General features: G+C 32.3%; 1 protein-coding gene across 1 annotated transcript in view; it reads right to left on the reverse strand.

Annotated features, from left to right (window-relative positions):
• TMPRSS11D (transmembrane serine protease 11D) overlaps positions 1 to 20,840 on the reverse strand; it is a 52,258-nt gene that overhangs the window by 18,940 nt on the left and 12,478 nt on the right. The window contains exons 2-4 of the mRNA XM_074273017.1: positions 18,323 to 18,444; positions 15,756 to 15,874; positions 204 to 271 (exon numbers count right to left, since the gene is read on the reverse strand). Of these exons, the coding sequence (XP_074129118.1) occupies positions 204 to 271; positions 15,756 to 15,874; positions 18,323 to 18,444 (309 nt within the window). The remainder of the gene's footprint in view (positions 1 to 203; positions 272 to 15,755; positions 15,875 to 18,322; positions 18,445 to 20,840) is intronic.

A 20,840-nucleotide genomic window follows, 5' to 3' on the forward strand; every position in this document is an offset into this window, starting at 1 on the left:
CTCTTTGACTAAGCTAGTGACTTAAATCTTTAGAAATTTAACTCCATTAAGTCTCACCTTTTAGACACTTGGCTTGTTGTTGGATTTTACTCAAGAGTCATCTAGCTTGGTAGAATCTGCCAGAACTTGCATTCTAATGGCCCCATAATAATGAATATTTTTGAGTGAATGCATCCTCTCTCCTTGAAAGCAATGCTACTCACCGAATTCTTACAACATGAGCTCTGATGAATTGTCTTCCTAAATTTGATGCTTTGAAAGTACTATTCATCTGTATGAACAAAAAAGGACAATAGAATGAAAACATGTCTTATGATGATTTTTGGCTTTCACTTTTCTCAGTTTCCTCCTCTTCCCTATTTGAAATGCATTACTACGTTTTGTCCATCACCAAAAGATTTAGTGTCTGTTTCTTCATTTGTGATATATATATATATATATATATATATATATATATATATATATATATATATATATATATATATATATATATATATATGTTTACATATTTATATTTTTGGTATAGCAAATTATTCTGTTTATTCCAACTTTTCCCTCTTCCCCCACATTGTATATATTGTTGTTCAGTCATTTCAGTTGCATTCAACTCTTCATGGCCCTATTTGGAGTTTTCTCAGCAAAGATCCTAGAATGGGTTGCCATTTCTTTCTCAGGCTCATTTTATAGCTAAGGAAACAGGCAAACAATGAGTAGCCCTTGATCATACAACTATAGTAAGTGATTTGATGATAGTAAGTGTGTCGCTGTAGACACTAGCTGTCCTTGTTTTGGGACAAATTCAATTTAAGATGAACATCAAGGGAAGATTGAATTGGAAAAAAAGGCACAGAAGTTCAGCCTGAGTTATAGTTGGGGGAGAGAAGTTTGGGGTTCTCTATATGAGACCTGAAGCATTTTTTTCCATGGCTTGCAATTCCAAAGCAACCTTCCCTTTCAGGGAATGGCAGTTTTTTGAGAGCAGGAACTACTTTCCTTATTTTTTTGTGTGTTTCAGAGTCTAACATAGTGTTTGGCACATGGTAAGCACTCAATAACTACTTGTTGAATTGAATTGTGTTCTTTGATTCATTGCCTAACTCCAGCAATACAAGTTTGGTAATTTAGGGAATAGTGTTTTAAGCTGTTCTGTCAAGGGTGAGAAGTCAAATGCACTATGGTTTCATTATGGATGATGTCCTAATTGGGTGGATGAAAATATCAGTTCCTTGTTGGCCCAGACAGAGGAAACTTTCCCAGAACTTGAGAGAAAACTGAGACAATTACTAGTCTTTGCTTTTTTTTTTTTTTTCCATAGAGCATGTCATAGCATGCAAATACTCAAAAGAATGATCATAGTATTTCATTTTATTTAGTGACAAAGGGGATCACACATGTACAAATAAATGAGGCTACCATATTGTGCCAAATTAATTTCTAAAAAGCTGTCAAACTGGATTTTGTCATGTAGACAAAACAGTAGTTGGTTGTTGGAATATTTTACTTTCTAATAGGTTATTTTGGTATTACTGCAACAATCTAGGTCAGATCAACCCAGTCTTGTCATCCTATTAGTTCTGTTATGTCTCTATCTTTTCATTGAAGTTAAAAAATTATGTTAACAAAGACAGAAAAGTAGCAAATTTACAGGAGGCAATTTTTTTTTAAATCAGCATATGTCAGATTTTATGTATGCAATAGCAACATGAAATTTCAAATAGCTAATAGATTCTCCTTGTTCTTTTCTATAGAAATCTGCAAAATTTATAAAAGCCTGGCAATTCTTAGGTTATGTCCAAAGAGGTTATTTTTAACTTTATCAGTCATGGCAAAAAAAAATCATTCCTGACTTGATATCCTCAGGCTAGTTAATGTTATCTAGATGGAAGTAAATGTCATTTTCAATTAAAGGTAACTTTTTGGGTATGATTTAATTTTGAAGGCAGTGAGGACTGATTTTTTAAAAAATAAGGTTAATATTAATCGACTTGATTTTCATATTTTTGAAAGAATTGGTAATTAACTAACTTTAACATTGGATTGATTTATAATATGTATGAAACACTATTATGCTGTAGTTTATGTCACTAATTCATATTTCTCTCTTCTTTTTACAGACAAACTAATAAAAACCATCTGTACCCATTGCCTCCACCTTCTCAATTCAATTTATTCCTGGACACCCTTGTATCTGGGGTCTTACATTACTACTATAGACTTGTGGTATCTCCTCCTGGGCATATTGCTTACATATTCAATAAGTCTACAATTGTCAGTTTGATTAAACTACCTTCTCTGAGGTTCTCAATGCTCTTTTACTTTGCAATACCCAACAGCCTTTGTTTAAAATCTCATTCTTCTTGACCTCTCTGTAGCTTTTTTGACATTGGTGACCACTTATATATCTAAGATATTTTCTCTTTCCTGGATCATCAAGATAATGTGATATAATTCTTTGATCTATATAGTCACTACTTCTCAGGCTCTTTTCTTGGATCATCATTTGAATCTTGTTCTCTGTGCTCAGGTTCTTGGCCCTCTTCTTATGTTTAGCTTTTTTAGCTACTGTGGGTTCAGTTATCTTTATGGGAGAACTCCACATATTTTCAATCAAATCTCTCTCCTGAGCTTTAGGGCCATTTTGCTGCATCTCAAAGTTATCATGTCTAACTCATTTTTCATATTAAATCTATCCTTTCTTCTAGCTTCTTTCTTTTTAATGGAGGGTGACCAGCATCCTACCAGTCACTTAAATTCAAAATTTTGGAGTGATCATCTCCTCTTCACTCTTTCTTACCCTCATTTAGCCAATCAATTGGGAAATCTTGCTTATTCTATCTTGACAATATTTCTCCCCTTTCCTCCCTTCTGTTTGTTCTCTAATTAAGATCCTAATCACCTCTTTTCTGATCTACTAAAATTGCTGTTTGATCTCTCTGCATCTATCCTCTTCCCTTTTTAATCCATAGTCTATATAGCTATTAAATTTATAATTCTAAAACAGATTTGATCATGTCACTACAAGTTGAAGACTCTTTGAAGTCTCTTCATTTTCTATAGAATAAAACTCAAACCCCTTTAAAGTCCTTTGTGATTTCATTTTTTCAGACTTATTTCACATTTCTGCCTTTCAACTACTCTTTATTCTATCCAACTAGCCTTTTTGATGTTGCTATTTATAACAATAAATCTTCCACTACATGTATAAGTTGTCCTCCTCTGTGCCTGAAATACTCTTCTTTTTCTTGTTTTTATAATTCTGAACTCTCTAACACTCACTTCAAAGTTTAGTTTACAAGTTAACTACTATATTAAGGTCTTTCTTGATCCCTGCTAGTTATTATAGCATTCTTCTTCAAATTACTTTATATTTATTTTCTGCATACCCAACACTTTGTGTTACTCACAAATAAGTGTTGTCTTGTATCACCTCAGTAAAATGGAAGAGGGAGGAATCAAAGATGACTACAACATTTCAGTCACAAGTAACTTGGAGTATGTTAGTATCATTAACAGATAGGGAAATTAAGAAGTGAGAAGAGAATAGGAAAATGGTAGGATATATAAAGTTTGAACTGCTTCAGTAATATCTTGGTGGAGATATTCCCCAAGTGTTAAAATTGGAGGACTGGTAGAATGTGGTAAGTACAGCATGATAGATATTCACAGTGTTATTATAAGAGTTTAAAAAAAAAAAAAAAGACATGTTTGTGCCTTAGAAAAATCAGAAAAAAGTCTCATGGAGAAAGCTATCTGATCCTTGTAAAATCTGTGGGATTTCAAAAATTGGAGAATGAGGGAGGACATTTCAGGTGGAAGAGATAAATGAGTAAAGGTATATAAATGGGAAAGTATAGTTGGTTAAAGGAAGAATAGTCCCATTTGATTGAAACATACAACTTTATTTTAATGTGTTTTACTAGTAACATTTTTTTCCTGCTTCTCTTTCTCTCAAATGCAAGTTAATAGGATAGAATGAAATTAGAGAAAACTTTGTGATACATCATTATATTTAGAATTTCAGGGTTTCTTTTACCAGGCATTTATTTTCTAACTAAAATTGCTAAATAAAAAAAAGTATTGCAATTGCTCCATAGAAAATGGAACATTTTGTGGAATTTGGTGAAATCAAATTAATAAATCCAAGGCTAGGAAAAATACAGTTAAACTCAGGAATATAGAAAATTAGAGGATGTCTGTGAACATAAAGGTAGAATATATAAATCTAAGACAATTTAAGAAAATGCATAAATCTTAGAATAAGCCAAAGAAGATATAATTAAAATCTCTTTAAAATGATTGAAAGCACACTGTGAGCTGAAACTGCTATATAAATGCCAAGTAATGCTAATAAAAAGACAGGAAAAGTATTCTTTTTGTTCTTAGTTATCTAATTGTTATTTGTATAAATGAGAAAGAAAATTCAAGTTTTCTTAAAATTAGACAACAATGTTATATTAACTTTTATACTGAATTCAGTTTTATCTTCAGGTAAATTTACACAGCAATTTAAGGTCTGCAATATTTTAAAAATATATGAACTCATTTGATCATTTGCCATAGACCCTTACTTTCAAAAAGGCAGGTAAATTTAATTCCTTACCTCTTCATTTTTTAAAACCTCTTTATTCTTTTTTAATTAAAGCCTTTTTATTTTTCAAAACATATGCGTGGTCAATTCTTCAACATTAGCCCTTGCAAAACCCATGTTCCAATTTCCCCCCCTTCTCCCATACCCTCCCCTAGATAAACCTCTTTATTCTGGACTCCCATAGCCGAATATTCAAATCCCTCCATGATCTTAACTCCAATCTGCCTTTATAGACAACTCACACTACTAACATGCATATGTTGTGTACCAAACTTTACTTCTTACTATTCTCTGAACATTTCTTGCATCTTTATATTTAGAAGGCCTTTCAAGTCCTGCTCAGTCTTCAAGAAATAGTTCAAGAGCCTATTTTCTATGAAATTTTTAAAATTTCTTTCATAAAAAGTAATCTCTTCCTCCTACAGTTTTAATCCATTTTATTTGCACCTTTATTACATATTTATGTTATAAATATAGTCATTCTTTATATAATAATAGTTATTTTGTACCTCTTCAATTCCTCCTCTATTATAATGGCTTCTGTATTTGAGAGTAAGGACTACTTTTAATTTTTGTTTTATCTTGCTTAGAAAAAAAATTAAAACCATTAATCCAATAATTAGTAGGTTAACTTTTTTGGTACAAAGTATCTTTGTGCAATATTTTATTTTAGCATGGCCAATATGTTGGGGGTAACCTCAGGAATATTAAATGACAAGTTAAAGAGCAAGGCAAGGATTATTTTTTAATTTCTACAAAATTATTTTTAATTTTAACATTTCTAGTTTGTTGGAAAGTGGGATAGACATTAAACAAGTTGAGTTTCATATTCAGTTTGAAATATCTAACAAGTAATCTCATTGATGGTGCAAGAGACACAAATGTAAAGAATGATGTTAGTTTCTATTTTGTCTATCTACATTAGAGCTTTTTTTTTTTTTTTTTTTTTTTTTTTAAATCAATCAACATTTACCATATGCTTACTATGTGTCATGCACTATGCTAGGCTGGGGATACAAAGACAAAAGAGAAACATCAGGGCTATTTAGGTTCTCTGTTTCTCTCTCCACTTCAGAACATCCTTCATATTGCTGTCGAAGTGATTTTCCTTAGGTGCATTTCTCACCATGTCACTCCCCTACTCAATTACTGCCTCCAGAATCAAATATAAACTCTTCTGTTTAACTTTTAAAAACCCTTCATAATCTGTCCCTAAGCCATATTTCTAGTTTTGTTGTATATTATTCCCTTATTTAAGATAACTTCTTAAAGAAGATTTTGTTGTTTTAAAGCTTTGAGATATATATATATATATACACACACATATATATATATTTCTAGAAATGATCCAATATAAAAGAAAGATTGAAAATGCATAAGAAAAAATAATAAATGTAAAGAGGAAAAGATGGGATCAATCATAAGAGTAGAAGGATCAACCTTTTGGGGAAATTTGGGGAAAAGAAAGAGATTAAAGGAAGAGAAGAGGTAATAATCCAGAGAAGCTTTGAAAATTGAGAAGGAATTATGATAATTTACACTGAACAATCTCAAAGAAATAGAAGCTAAGTCATTGGCACAATCATGTGAAAGTCTATATTTTGAGGAGAAATAGTGTAAAAGATAAGGCCACCATTTTGAGGAGAGATGGAAGGGGAAGGTTTGGAATGTTATAATAGGCTACAAATAAGTAGAGAGTAGAAGACTTGTTAAACAAAAGGAAAGGTCTATTTAAGGTTTTATAGCACACATTTCATGGCATATAAAGGCTTAGTTTCATTAATTTTTTCTACCCAGGCTCAGTAATCTCAAATCTGAACCAGAGGAATCAGATGTTAGCTACCTGGAATTGAAACTCAGCAGGTCTAGAATAGAGGAAATCATGGAAATGAGGAATAAACATTGCCTTATTTCTCATTCTACTTAGGAATAACTTGTCAACCAGAACATACTCATTCTTTGACACAGCTACCTGAAAACATGGATACTAATACTAGCCATTTATTTCTAAAAGGCCACAAATGAGTCACATCTTCACCAAGAAGCTTTTCCCAGTTCAGTTTTCCTTATTCTCTGAGCCGTCCATCTAAGATTACTCCCAATTTATCTTGTCTATGTCTTCTTTATATATGATTGTTTATATGTTGTCTTTCCCATTAGATTGTGAGCTCTTTTATGAGGTAGACTGTGTTTTGTCTTGCTTTATATTCCCTGTAATTAGGATAGTATAGAGCATGTAATAAGTACTTATTGAATATTTACTGACTTAATTGACCAAGGAAGAGGGAAATACTTTATATTAGTCCTTTTTTATATTTTAAAAGTATTTTATATTTATCATTAGACATACATGAACCAGTAGTGTGGTTCAGTTTCAAGAATGTTTAGCAAAGTACATAAAATATTCTCTGATAATTTGTAATAGTATCTAAAAGACTAATTAAATTCCTTCCAAATTCTGGAAATGCTTTTTTTCAACAGGAATTCATTTTTTATTATTGTCGATACTTTATAGAACTTTAATAAACCCTTGAAATTGTTAACCTAGGGAGCCAGCCTGTAAAAAGTAAAGTTAGAGCAGGGAAATGGGCCACAGTGAGACCACTGAACAGGTTTTGTAAGAGAAGGGGAGTTGGAAAAGGTGGATGGACAGTACAACTTGGTTAAAGAGGCAAATTTCTGATATCAGGATCTTAGGGAAAAACCCAGCAGAACAATAGTGTGACTTAAGTGTGACCAATTGGTTAAGTGACTGAATAGAGTGGGAACAGAGATCATTCAAGGTCTGGTACCTTTGAATTATGTTCCACTCTTCTAGTCATTACAAGTACAAAGCATAATGAAAAAAGTACTAGATTTGTAGTCAGAAGATCTGGATAAAAATCCTGGCTCTGCTATTTATTATCTGGGAGATCCTGAAGGAGTTATTTTATTTTTCAGAAACTCTCCTCATAAATAATATGGATGGGAGGGATGAGTAGAATGAATAGATCTCTATGTTTTCTTCCAGCTGTCAATCTTGTAATTCCCCCTTTCATGTTTCACCTACTCTGCTTATACCATGATATTATACAGCTACATAAAACCACAGATTCACTTATTTATAGGACCAGGTAAATCATCAGTAGTGTAAATGTAAATCAGATGTATCTATCTGTTACCCACCACGTATCATTCTATTTTACTTCAGAACTTTCCAAATTGATTTCTTATTAGCCTAGCAAAAAACATGTTAGCCTTCAGTACCTTCTTCTGGTTTCATATATATCCTTAACTTCTACTATATATATGGGGTAGAAGATACATGTTACTAAGTGTGTATATGAAAAAAGGAGAGACATTGTTCAAGGGAGTCAATAGGATAAGGGGCATGAGTGGAGAAGGAAAGCAAAAAAGGAAACATTTATGAGTTACAGTAATAAGTTTAATTTAATTGTTTCTTGACAGTAGTTTTGGGAATTAAAATTGTGAGTATAGTGGACATAAGAAAACAACTCATTACAAATAAGGAATTATGAAAAAATTATTATCATCAAATACATGTAAAAGCAGAAAAAAGATGAATGAATCATTTGGCCAGTTTGCAATGCTGTATTTCATTGGTATCTATACAACATCAAAAGAGCAAGAGAAAGCTCTCTATCTGTTGGTTAAATCTCCAGGAGCAGCCCCATGAGGAGAAAAATGAAGGATCACATGAGATGGGCACAAAGTTGTGACCTAGAGCACTAGAGTTGCTACCTACATGATATGATCATAGATCTGTGAGCATATTGGAATATATTCATCTTTCAAAGTTGGTGGAAGTGATAAGAATTTTTATTGAGGATTGATACTGTCTAATTGGGTGAACCTAGGTTCTGAAGCAGAAAAAAGGAAAATGCATCCTCTAATTATTTGACAGAGAAGAAGGAAATCAAGCATGGTCTGACATGAATTCATTTCAGAAGAGCAAATTTCAAAGCATTCAGAGAAGCTTTGGATAGTCTAAAAATCTGCAAAGGAAACCAGCCCAGGAGAGATAGGACATTTTCGAGATTGAAGACACAATACTATTTCAATGATGAAGAAAAGATCTCCAAAAACTTGGATTCATGGAGAACTCATTAACAACTTATACTTCAAAAAAGAAAAACATAGAAATGGAAATCAAAGATAGAAAATGGAGGGTTGATATAAAAACAAGGCATAGTCCTGTTGGAATAGCATCAAGAGCTTTAAAGATAGGAAGGAAATGTACATAACAATAAATACTGTAGCAAATAAAAAAGATGTTTCATTTAAAAGCAATATTGGGGAAAATGCTCCTGAGATGGATGGCATGAATATAATGGATATCAAAGAAGAGGTAAAACTACTCAAAGCTAGTTTGACTTTTGTTTTTTCTACCAAAGGATAATCATATCCAAAGGGTTGTCAGGTGTTATATATTTTATTTCTAAATCTCTCATATACTTCTCCTCTCTCCACTCACATTATCGCAGTCCTAGTTCAGAAACTCATCAATCATCTTCCACTCAAATTATTGCAGTTTGTTCATATTGGTTCTACTCTCTCTCCTTTCTAATCCATCCTTCACACAGCTGTCAAAATGATTGTCCTTAAGTATAGGACTGACTATGTTATTATCTTGCTTAATAAATTCCAGTGAGTCCCTAATACTCACTTAGCCTCAAATGTAAACTTCTGTTTGGAATTTAAAACTTAGCCCTTCCTTGCCCTTCTGGCTTAATTACATACTATTTCCTTTCACTACAATTCAACCAAATTGTCATTCTTATTGTTCCTCATTCATGACATTCCATCTTCTTTCTCCATACTTTTGCACTGACTATTCCTAATTTCTATAATGCCTGCCTTACTCACTGGCAGCATTGACACCCTAATTTCCTTTGAGTTCCACTTTCTATACTTTCTACAGCATTTTTGGCTCCTCTCACTTGTTAATGATCTCTCACTCTCAACTCACTCAACAAGCTTGTATGTACTTTTTGGGGGGGATTTTTTTTTTTATTAAACTAATACAAAATAAGAAAAAACAGAATAAAAAAAGGAAGACAGAAAAGGAAAATTAAAAAAAACAAAACAAAACATTGTAATGTGTCCAGAAGAGCATTAGGGAAGATTCAAAACATATAACAAATTTCCATTTCAAAAGAAATTATATTCACTTATCCATCTTTTTTTTTGCTTCCTTGTAGGTTATTCTTTTGTTCTCCGCTGTGTACTTTTTTACTGTATTGGTTTTTTCCCCTTTCATTCCCTCTACTTCCCTCAAGCAAGCTATAGTTAAGCACAGATATATATATATATATATATATATATATGTATGTATTTTCACACCTACCCACATATATACATATATTATCGCATACATACCCAAGTATAATAACACATACAAATATACACATACACAATACACATTTACCGATATGTAAACATATATCTAAAATGATTAATATAGTTAACATAAAATGGAGCTTTCTCTCTTAATTGAATCTTTAGGTTTGACTTTGTCTAAGATCGATGATTACTAATCCTACTTTTTTCCTAATAAATTCTACTCCTGATCCTTGTTGTAGTGTTTGTGTGTATTTCTTATTTCCTATACTTGCTAACTCTCCTATTTTAATTTTGCTCCTTAATTTGACTTGCTATTACTTAACCTCCTCCCATCCATGGATCCCTCCTTTAGCTTCTCCATTTACCCTTTCCTTCCCCCCTTATCCATTTACCATTAATCTTTACACATTGTCCCACTGTCATAAATTTATGCTTCCTTTTATATCTCATCTTATCCTATTTCTTCTCCCCTTATTTCTTTATAGAATTTGGAAGATACTATACCTTTCATGGTATAAATGTATAGCATTCATTTAACAAAGTCCTGAGATGAGTTGATTTTCAGAAGTATGAGTTCTCCTCCCCAGTTGAAAGGCTTTGTGTCTATTCTTTCTTTGCACCTCATTTGTATAAAATAATTACTATTTTTACCTTTTCCTAGACAGTTTGGATTTTTAGAATGATCATACTCAACTCTGCCCCAATTTTTCTTTTGAGCTACTATTGATGTCAATCTTAAACATATGGTATACATTTTCATGTAAAAACAATTTGTCCATTTTGAATTCCTTGAAATTAATCTTTGATATTAGCTCTTATATATTAATTTTTTATTAATAAATTTATTATTAGGTTTATTATTAAAATTAGGTTTACTATTATCAATTATGTATAAATATATAAACATATAAATTATACACAAATAAATATATATTATATAAATATATAAATCATGATTATAATATAAAAATTATTTAAATTATTATAATAATATAATTTATTATTATAAATTATATATAAACTTATTATTATGTTTATTAGTAGGTTTGGCTGAGTGAAAATCTTGAAAATCTGCAAGTTCAGTGAATTTCTATGTTTCCCATTCAATAATATGGATAATTTTGCTGGATATTATATTTTTGGCCTAGTTTTCTTTTGATTGCTATTATGTATGATTCCAGCATCTGTGGTCTTTTATTGTGGCTGCTGATAAATCCTGTACAATTCTAGTTGTAACTCTAGCATATTTGAATTGTTTTATTTTGTTTCTTATGAAACTTTGTTTTTGATCTGGGTGTTTGAATATTTAGCAATGATATCCACAAAGGATCTCTTTGATATGGTAGTTGATGCTCTTTTTCTATTTCTATTTTCTCCTTATATTCTGTCACTCCAGTACAATTTTCTTGCATTATTGTGTCAAAAATTGTATTTTTTGATCACAGGTTTCAGGTAGCACAATTAATTTCTCCTTATGATCTATTCTCTATTTCTGATGTTTTTCTTATAAGATGTTTTGCATTTGGTTCTGTTTTTTTTTATTTTTTATTTTTTATATTTTATTTGTTCTTTCTTGGTCTCTTTTTTGTGGGGAGAGAGGGATGGTTCTTATTTTTTTTAGTTTTTCCTCAATATTTCTCTCTTGATTTTTAAAGTCTTCTATAAATTCTTTCTGGGTAGGTAGCCATTTAAAATTACACTTTGGATTAAACGAGGCTTTTTTTTACTTGACTATCATTATCTGAAGATGAATTCCATTCTTTCCAATTCTTATAGTAAGTTTCTATGGTCAGGTTCTTTTTTTCTTTGCCTGTTATTTTTTTTTTTTTTTAACTTAATGAGAATTATTAGTCTAAGTACCTTGAATCTTGGATTTTGTGGGATGGTGCCTCTAGCTTCACTTCAGCTCACTCCTCCAATATGGAACCCCAAACCAAAAGCTTCCCTCTTTTGCAAGTGCCTGCAGTTGGTAAAACCCCTGTTCCACTGTGCTGGTTTCTTCCCCTGCAGGACTGTGTCTTGGCAATACAGCTGGGCCTTGGTGGGCCCAATCAGCACAGCTTCCCTCAGTCTTTCCAGACTCAGACCCCCATTCCCCAAATTGTCCAGGAGGTTAAAATTCATATGGGTGGGACTGAGGCTCCAACTGAAACCCAATTGGCCCAAGGTTCCTCAATCAATATTTCTATACAGTTAGCCTGGAGATCTCTGCAGTATATACTGGTTAAATCCCATCCCGATGTCTTTCTCTGGCTCTTTTTGGGTTGTTTCAGGAAGGACCCTGTTCTACCCAAGTTTTCTTGTTTACACCAGTCTATGTTCACCCTAAGTTGCAAATATGATTTGTTTGTAGGGAAAATCTGGAGAGCTTGAAATTTTCTGACCTATTCCACCATTTTCCTAGAATCTTCCCTGTACTTTTCTATGTATATATTACATATTCTGGTTGAATATAAGCTCCTTGAAGGAAGGGGACTGTATTTTTAGTGGTTAGCACAGTGACTTTGAACAAAATGACTTCATAAATATTTAACATGGTGAAAGGAAATGCTTGTTTTTAGAAATGAAAAAGGGTTGTACTCAGACAATAATCCTCTCTGAGAAAAGCCTGACAAATGGCCATTTCTGCCTTTCCACAGAGACCTAAAATTGTGGACAAATCTCTGATGGAGTCTCATTCTATTTTGGGATAATTACAATCCTTAGTGGGGTTTTTTCTTTATATCAAATTGATTTTTTCCCCCTTTTTTGGTAACATTTACCAATCATACTTTGTTTTTCCCTTTCAGGCCAACCAAAACAAGTCTAATCTCTTTCATGAATACTTCAAAGTCATAAACACTACCATCATATTTCCCCAACTACCTTAATCTTCAGATTTATAGTACTACTCTAAAGTCGAGGCTCCCACAAAATGGAAAATCACAGATTGATAGAAAACTGAAACTCCAGATAAGCAAAAATATATTAAAAGAAACTTCTTGTCATGAGTTCAAGACCAGACAAAGTAAATTGCAGGCCACTGGAAGAACGGGAGTATTTGATTATTAAGATGTTGTGAGTGATCTTTGAAAAATTGTGGATGCTGGTATTTTTGAAGCTGAATAAACAACAATTTCCTGATTTTTTTTAAAAGGAAAGAGAATGGAACCAGCATGCTATAGGATGACAAATTCAACTTCTGTTCTTAAATGCTAGAAAGCATTATTTGAGGGATGAGTAGTGAGCAGATAAGGAAGCAGTGATCACAGAAAACTATAAAAGATTCATTGAAAATAGAGTAAGCCACATTTTCCTAATTTCCCTTTACTATCAGGATGATTAAACTCATAAACCTGGAGATTTTATTACCTGTTGCTTACCTAAGCTTAAGTAAAGTCCTGACTCTTGGCAGGAAAATAGTGGTATATAGACCTGGGATAAGGCATACTTTTTTTTAGACATGGCAGTTTTGTTTTTCTTGGCTGTACTTCTATTATAAATTAGTTCTTTGGGAATGAGATAGTAGTTATCATCAGGAAAAGGGTATGTAAAAAATAAAAGTTGACCAACAAAACATTAAAAGAATAATTCAGAAGAAATTGACAACTTATTCATATGGACTGATCAAGAACAAAGTAAACAGAACCAAAAAAAAAAAATAATGTGTACAGTGACCACAATAATAGAAAAGAAAACAATTCTAATACATCTTAAAAACCATAATACTGCAAGATCAATTTTGACTCTAGAGAATTAATGAAGAAATAGATGGTTTTCCTCTTGGTAGAGAGGTGGTGTTCAACAGGTATAAAAATGAGACAAATGGTTTCAGACATAAAATTGGGTTGATTTGTTCAGTGGTACTTCTTGTACAATGGTACAATAGAGAGTTCTACTTTGGGAAATTTAGTGTTTTTTTAAAAAAACATTATTATTAAACACATAAACCCTTAAAATCTCTCATGATGTACTTGTGGCTGAAATGGAGAATTGTGGATCTAGGTGATAATACAATTAGATGTATTCAGAACTGATGGAATAGCCACACCTAAAAAAACATTCATTAATATCGTTTTGTCAACTAGCCAGTTTCTGAAGAATAGAAAACCCTAAGAACTTGTCTTTGGCTCTGTGCAGTTTAACATCTTATCATAGATTTGGATAAAGACATTTTTATTGGATTTATAGAGCATACAGCCTTGGTAGGGATACCCATTAAAAGATAATTAGGACTGAAAAAAATCTTGACAGGGATTATCTATAATGAGGAAGGCAATAATATTGCTGGTCCCTGATTTGTCAGAACATACATAGTTCTCAGCACCACATTTTAGAAAGGAAAAATATGTCAAGGAAGATGATCAGATTGGTGAGCAACCTCCAGACTTTATTGTATAAGGATCATTTGAAGGAATTGGTGAGATTCAGTCTAGAGATAGAGAAGAGAGAGTATGAGAATGATGGGAGTCTTATAGTATTTGAAGAAACTGTAATGTGGAAGAGGGATTACTATGGGATCATAAATTTCATAGCATTGTTGACTTTTTTAGGACATCTAGGTGGTGCAATAGAGCACTGAGTTCAAATCTTATCTCTCTATCAATACATATGAATAACTTGTAAATTTCTTCTGAATTCTTCTTTTAATGTTTTATTGATGGGCATTTTTTTTACATAGTCTTTTCCTGGGCATGTCACTTAACTCTATTTGCCTCATGCTCTTTATCTGTAAAAAGAGCTAGAGAAGGAAATGGCAGACCACTCCATTATCTTTACCAAGAAAACCCCAAATGGGGTCACAGAGAGTCAGACATGACTGAAATGATTGAACAACAACAAAATTGATTTAATGTTTGAAGAAATCTTAGAGATCATTGAGTTCAGTCCCCTAATTTTACAGATGAAGAAACTGGTTTACTAAGGACCACAAAATCTTATCTGAGGTCCTCCTGACTAAAAATGTAATACTCTAACTAATGTATTACTGCCTTTTGGATTAGGCTTGTTCTATTTGACTCAAGAAAATAGAACTGAGAACTATGGATGAAGATGAAATCAGGTAGATTTTTGGATCAAAGTCAGGAGAAATTTCCTTAAAATTAGTGCTTTCTTGTGGTAGGATGAGATACTTTGGGATACAGTGCTTTTCTCTCCATTGATCTTCAAACGAAAGGTGAATTACTAATTGTCAGACATGTTGGATAGAGGGTTTTTGTTCAGGCACAAGTTAGCTAGCTAGCTTCTGAGTTTTCTTCGTCTCTGAGATTCTGTGGTTCTTTGTAATGACTCTTCTAGCACTTTCGTGCATGGGATTATAATTCTCAGATAAGCAGAGTGATTAGCATTGTGGGCATTAAGTAAAGCCATAGAGAAATGTACCTTTGATTGATCCAGGATCTGAAAAGTGTATTCCAACAATATGAGAGATAACTAATTCAAATTCATCATTACTTTAGATATTTTTTGCAAAATGAGAAATATTTTATGAACATAGACAGTGAGGAAATTTATTTTTGCTTCGCTATGCATATTTACAGGGACTTTGTTTTTCACTTTTTTCCTTTCCCCCCCAATGGAGTTGGGAGTGGGAGAGAAAATCTGATTATGTTAATTTTTAAAGTATTTTCTTTTTAAAAAATTTAATTTTAGGTATATGTTTATGTGGCAACTGGGGCTAAGTGACTTGCCCGAAATCATATAGCTAGGAAGTGTTAAGTGTCTGCCTTTGAACTGAGGTCCTCTTGACTTCAGGATCAGTGCTTTATCCACTATGATATCTAGCTGCCCCTAAAAACAGTTTCAATAAAGGAAAAGGAATAGAGCAAAAGTAAGTAAAACTTACCAAATTTTCAATGTTTTTACTTAAAGCTCTGTATTCTTGTGAAGCGGGTGCATCCAAGTGCTTTGTGTATTCTACATTTGTGATTTGAAGGTTACTTTGGTAAAGGTATGGTTTCCGATCTATAAAGAAAAGAAATGTGTTCATTAATTAGTAGTAGATAGGAATACACATTAATAATGACTATAATAACTGTTGTTCTTATATAACATAAAAGATAGATGACTTGTTCTGGAGTCAGAAAAATCTATGATTGAGTCTCCCTACCCCAAACAAACCCAAATGATTTCATGACTCAGTTCCATAATCTCAAAGAATATAATTAAAGATACATAGCCTGTCTGCTTTGTTAGAGGGAGTGTCTACACTTTGTTAGAGGAAGTGATTTCTCCAGATCCTTGAATCTTGCTCCCCAAAAGGGAGCATCAGAAGACTGTATTGCAAAAGAGAATTTTAAAACTTACGTAAAATTTGATACAGTTACTTTTCCTACAAGTTTATCCCCCCTCCAAAAAAAGAAAGGAAACAAAAGACATGTATTAAATGCTTACTATGTGACAGTGACTGTGCTAAGAACTTTATCAATAACATCTCATTTGATCCTCAGAAAAACCCGGGAAGGTTTGTACTTCTATAACCAGTTGAGGAAACTGAGTTATTAAAATTAAATGACTTGTCAAGGGTTATAGAGTTAATAAATATTTGAATTTAGATTTGAACTGTATTTCCTGGGTTCTAGTACATGTATAGCACTCTATTCACTGCTCTATCAACTACCTCTGATAGACTGAAATGTGTTAAAAGTCTCTAACCTAATCAAGTATTATCATTTGGCTTCAATATAATTTCTATTATCTTTAAGTAGGGAAATTGAAGTGCTCTGAAAATATTGCCTTATTAATTCAAAAGGCAAGGTAGCAATGTATTTTATATCTATCTGATCAGTGAAAATATAGTTACAGAGAGGGACTCTCAATGTAAGTACTTTAGACAAATCTTCTGATAGAATCTAAGATTTAGAAAGGTTATTTAGCCAATGACTTTAGTGAGAACCATTTTTTCCCTACTGGTCTATTTTCCAAATACCACCTTCACACATATGCAAGAGGTCAGAAGCATCTGTTTATCAGAAACATTGTCTTCATCTGCATAACTTATTGGATCTCTCTTATAAGAAGGAATTCAAAGAAGTTTATTAAATTCTCCAGAATACTGCCATTCATCAATAGGTCTTTGTTCCAATATATTTTTAACCCATACTTCTAAAGGACTCACATTCCTATATTGGGAGCTTGTAGAAGGACGGGGCATGTGGAGCCTCAGCAAAAGTACCTTTTATTGGACCAACAGGCACCTGTCTTAGACCAAAGTTTTTGAGAAAAGTCATGTAATGTCTTCTTTTCATACTTTCATTATCTTGTGAGTGTAGGTGGTTTCTCCACTGACTCGGATCCCAAATACCCAACTATTTGGTAGATAGTCTTCAAGAATTACTTTGGCTAAATAGTTAATTACTCTGTAGTCAACATGTTGATAAATCTTTCCAAATTTAACTAAACTGGAATTCTTGGTGGATAAAAAAACAATTTTTTATTTTAATTAATTTTAATTTTATTTTTTAATTTAATTTTAAATAAATTTAGATTTATTTAAATTTTATTATTTTTATGACTTTCCAGCTTCATAGAACTTCTACATTACCTGTATTGCCTTCAAGAAATCAGAATGCCAGGGGCAGCTAGATGGCACAGTGGATAGAGCACCTGCCCTAGAGTAGGAGGAGCTGAGTTCAAATCCTGCCTCAGACACTTAACTCTTCTTAGCTGTGTAATCCTGAGCTTACCCCCAATTGCCTCAAAAAAATTAAAAAAAAAAAAAAAAAGAATCTAGGATGCTTCTTTGCAATGGTGAAGCAACAGAGCAGGATTTGGTACCACTTCTAATATCAGTAAAGGATCAAGTTACATTTAGTTGCATTTAAATAACATTAAGTAGCTAGATTGCACAAGCTAGTCTAATATCATAAAGACCCTCACATCCCAGTGTTCAGAGTGTAGTTTCCTTCATTGGAGTTTTTCCTAATTAATTAGTTAATATTCAATGAATTAGTGTCCAAATTCCAGACTACTTAATAATCTAATCCTACTATTTAAAAAAAAAAATAAAATAAAGTCAAAACATAATCTCATCAGATTTAATCTCAATGATGATAATCATTTATTTTAATCTGAAACTTAATAGATGTTTTCCTGACACTCTGAAATTCATCCTTATACCAATCAAACCAAAAGTTAAAAACACTGAAGTCAAGGGGAAAAAAAAGGAAAATTTTACTCTTAGAAAAGCAGCATATTAAAAATTTTCCTTTCCTGCAATATGGGAATGCTAACTTGTAATAAAGAGAGAGAAAAATGGCATCTGTGGGGAAATGCAGACATGAATAAATGTTACAAATAAAATTGTCTTCAGGTTTTACTATACAGCAGGTAGTTCATTTGAAAATTGCTAATTTTTTATCTGAAGGGTGACTTTGTCATCTGGGCTAAGAAACAATACCAGGTAATACTCACCAAATGATAAAAAGTAGACCAGGAGACCGATGGTCACTGCCAAGATCACCACTCCAGCTACCACAAAAAAGCAAACTACACATGGATTCAGGGATCTGGTGGCTGACGCCACCCGTCCTGGCCTTAAATTGGAAAAAAACAAAAACAAAAACAAAAGTTTACTTGTACAACTCAGAAAAGCAGTTATTTCAGCCCTCCTACCTTCCTACCCTTGTGCTCTGACAAAGTATTCTTCTGGCTTGAGCTTGTAGGAGATGAAATGAGTCATTATTATTATTTTTTCATGGAATTTCAGAATGGATTAGAGAAGTCATTTTTTCCCCTTTTACTCTAGTCTAAATATTCCCAAGCACAAATCTTCTCTGCACCATTCCCAATCTGAAGACCTCAAGTGAGGAAAAAGATACTATTTCCCAGGGCAGACAATTCCACTTTTGTAAAACTCTAATTGTGGAATATTTTTTAACCAGCCTTGGTCTCTCCAGTGCCAGCCCAGACCATTCACATAGCAGGCCATCCAGTATTCCTGGAATTTAATATAATTGGTGAGTCAGTCCCCAAATATGAATTGTTGTCATTTTTTATTCCGTCCACTACCCAATACTGCCACTGCACAATGAAAGAGAAAGAAAGGGCTTTGGAAAGGTAAAAGAGAAGTTCAGTAAATATGTTCTGGAGTTATTCTTGGTACTGGTGCTTAAAGATTAATTGGAACATTTGGATTTCCTTTGAATTTTGAAATATCTCTTTGTCCCATAATTGTCTAGCTGGGCTCACTTCAATTTCATCAGTATACTTAGCTATATCCCCACTCTTTCAGAACAATTTTGTTTGTGGGAATAAATTATTAACATTAATTAGTTAATATTCAATGAATTAGTGTCCAAATCCCAGGCTATTTGAGAATCTAATGCTAATATTTTTTAAAAAAAAACAAAATAAAAGCAAAATATAATCTCATCAGATCTTACAATGATGATAATAATTTATTTTAATCTGAAGACTACTAGATATCAGAATTAACATCTATTAGTCACTCAGCATCCAATAACATTTGCTGCTAGTTCTGCTCTGATCTTGTACACTTTATAGTAATTGGCTCCTGTCTGACCTAGGAATAATAATTTTAACCATAGATCAAATATTGTAAATTCACATTTTTCTCCTTGTCATAAGTTTCTTCCTTGATATATATATATATATATATATATATATATATATATATATATATATATAATATACACACCACATACATGCATTCACACATACATACATACATACATACACAATACACATACAAACACATATACACACTCTCACATATGTAGTTTTCTACTTTGGATCTTTTCTGTCTTTGAAGAATTAGAGTCAGAATAAGATTTACCAAAAACTTTTACATCTTTAATATTATTCTGGCTAGATGAATCAGCCAGTGAGTTATGTTATCCAGTTCTCCTGTCATGAAGATAGCAGTTGGTTTTTAGGCTGAAATAAATTATCCTTTACTAGATTAGACCTTCTTTACTAATTAAAATGAATCAAGTTCAATTTTACTTGAAAGAGTCATATTTCTAGAGATGATAAGCTTTTTCATTTAATTAATTCCTTAGATTTCTTTGTTTTCCCTAATATTTGGAAAAAGAGGACCCATGAGACATATATCTTTTCTCCTTATCTAGCAAGCAAATATTTATAATAATGATATTTTAATTTGTTGCAGCCAAGTTTATGCTAACAGGTTATAATGAAATCTGTTGCAAAATCAAATCACTTAGACATCTGCTTCTCCTTCCTTACCTATAAATCTTTTAATAGTTTGAAAGTAGTTAAATATATGTTTAAATTTTGTTTCTTCTTCATTATCTGTACAGTTTCTGACAGAAATAGCCCAAAAAGCAGTTTCTATGCAACAGACTCTCAAAAATCTGTCAAACTCATATAGAATTTTGAGAGTCTGCTGCATAGAGATTGGAAATTAAGGCAACACCTTTCAATTAGGGAATGGCTGGACAAGTCATAGTATATGAATGTCATGAAATAAACTGATGCAAATTGAAGTGAGCAGAATAAGGAGAAGAATGTACGCAGTAATCACAATATTATATGATGATCAGTTGTGAATGACTTAGCTATTCTCAGCAATACAATGATCCAAGATAATTCCAAAGGATTTATGAAAATTGCCACCTGCCTCTAGAGAAAGAACTGATGTAATCTGGATGCAGATCAAAGCAAACTTTTTAAAAACTTTATTTTTTTGGGTTTTTTTTGTCTGTATTTTTTTTTAATAACATGACTAACATGGAATTATGTTTTTCATGATCCACATCAAATTGTTTGCTCTCTCAATGAGGGGGTAGGCATCCAAGTAAGAGAGAGAGTTTTGAACTCAAAATTTTAAAAAAAAAATGGTTAAATTATTTCTACATATAATTGGAAAAAAACAAAAACACATTTTTATGTTGCTTTCAGATTTATTCAGATGTTTCCAAATAGGTAGATAATGAAAGATTTTGTT

The sequence above is a fragment of the Sminthopsis crassicaudata genome, chromosome 6, assembly GCF_048593235.1.
Source record: "Sminthopsis crassicaudata isolate SCR6 chromosome 6, ASM4859323v1, whole genome shotgun sequence".
NCBI classification, from domain to species: Eukaryota; Metazoa; Chordata; class Mammalia; order Dasyuromorphia; family Dasyuridae; genus Sminthopsis; species Sminthopsis crassicaudata.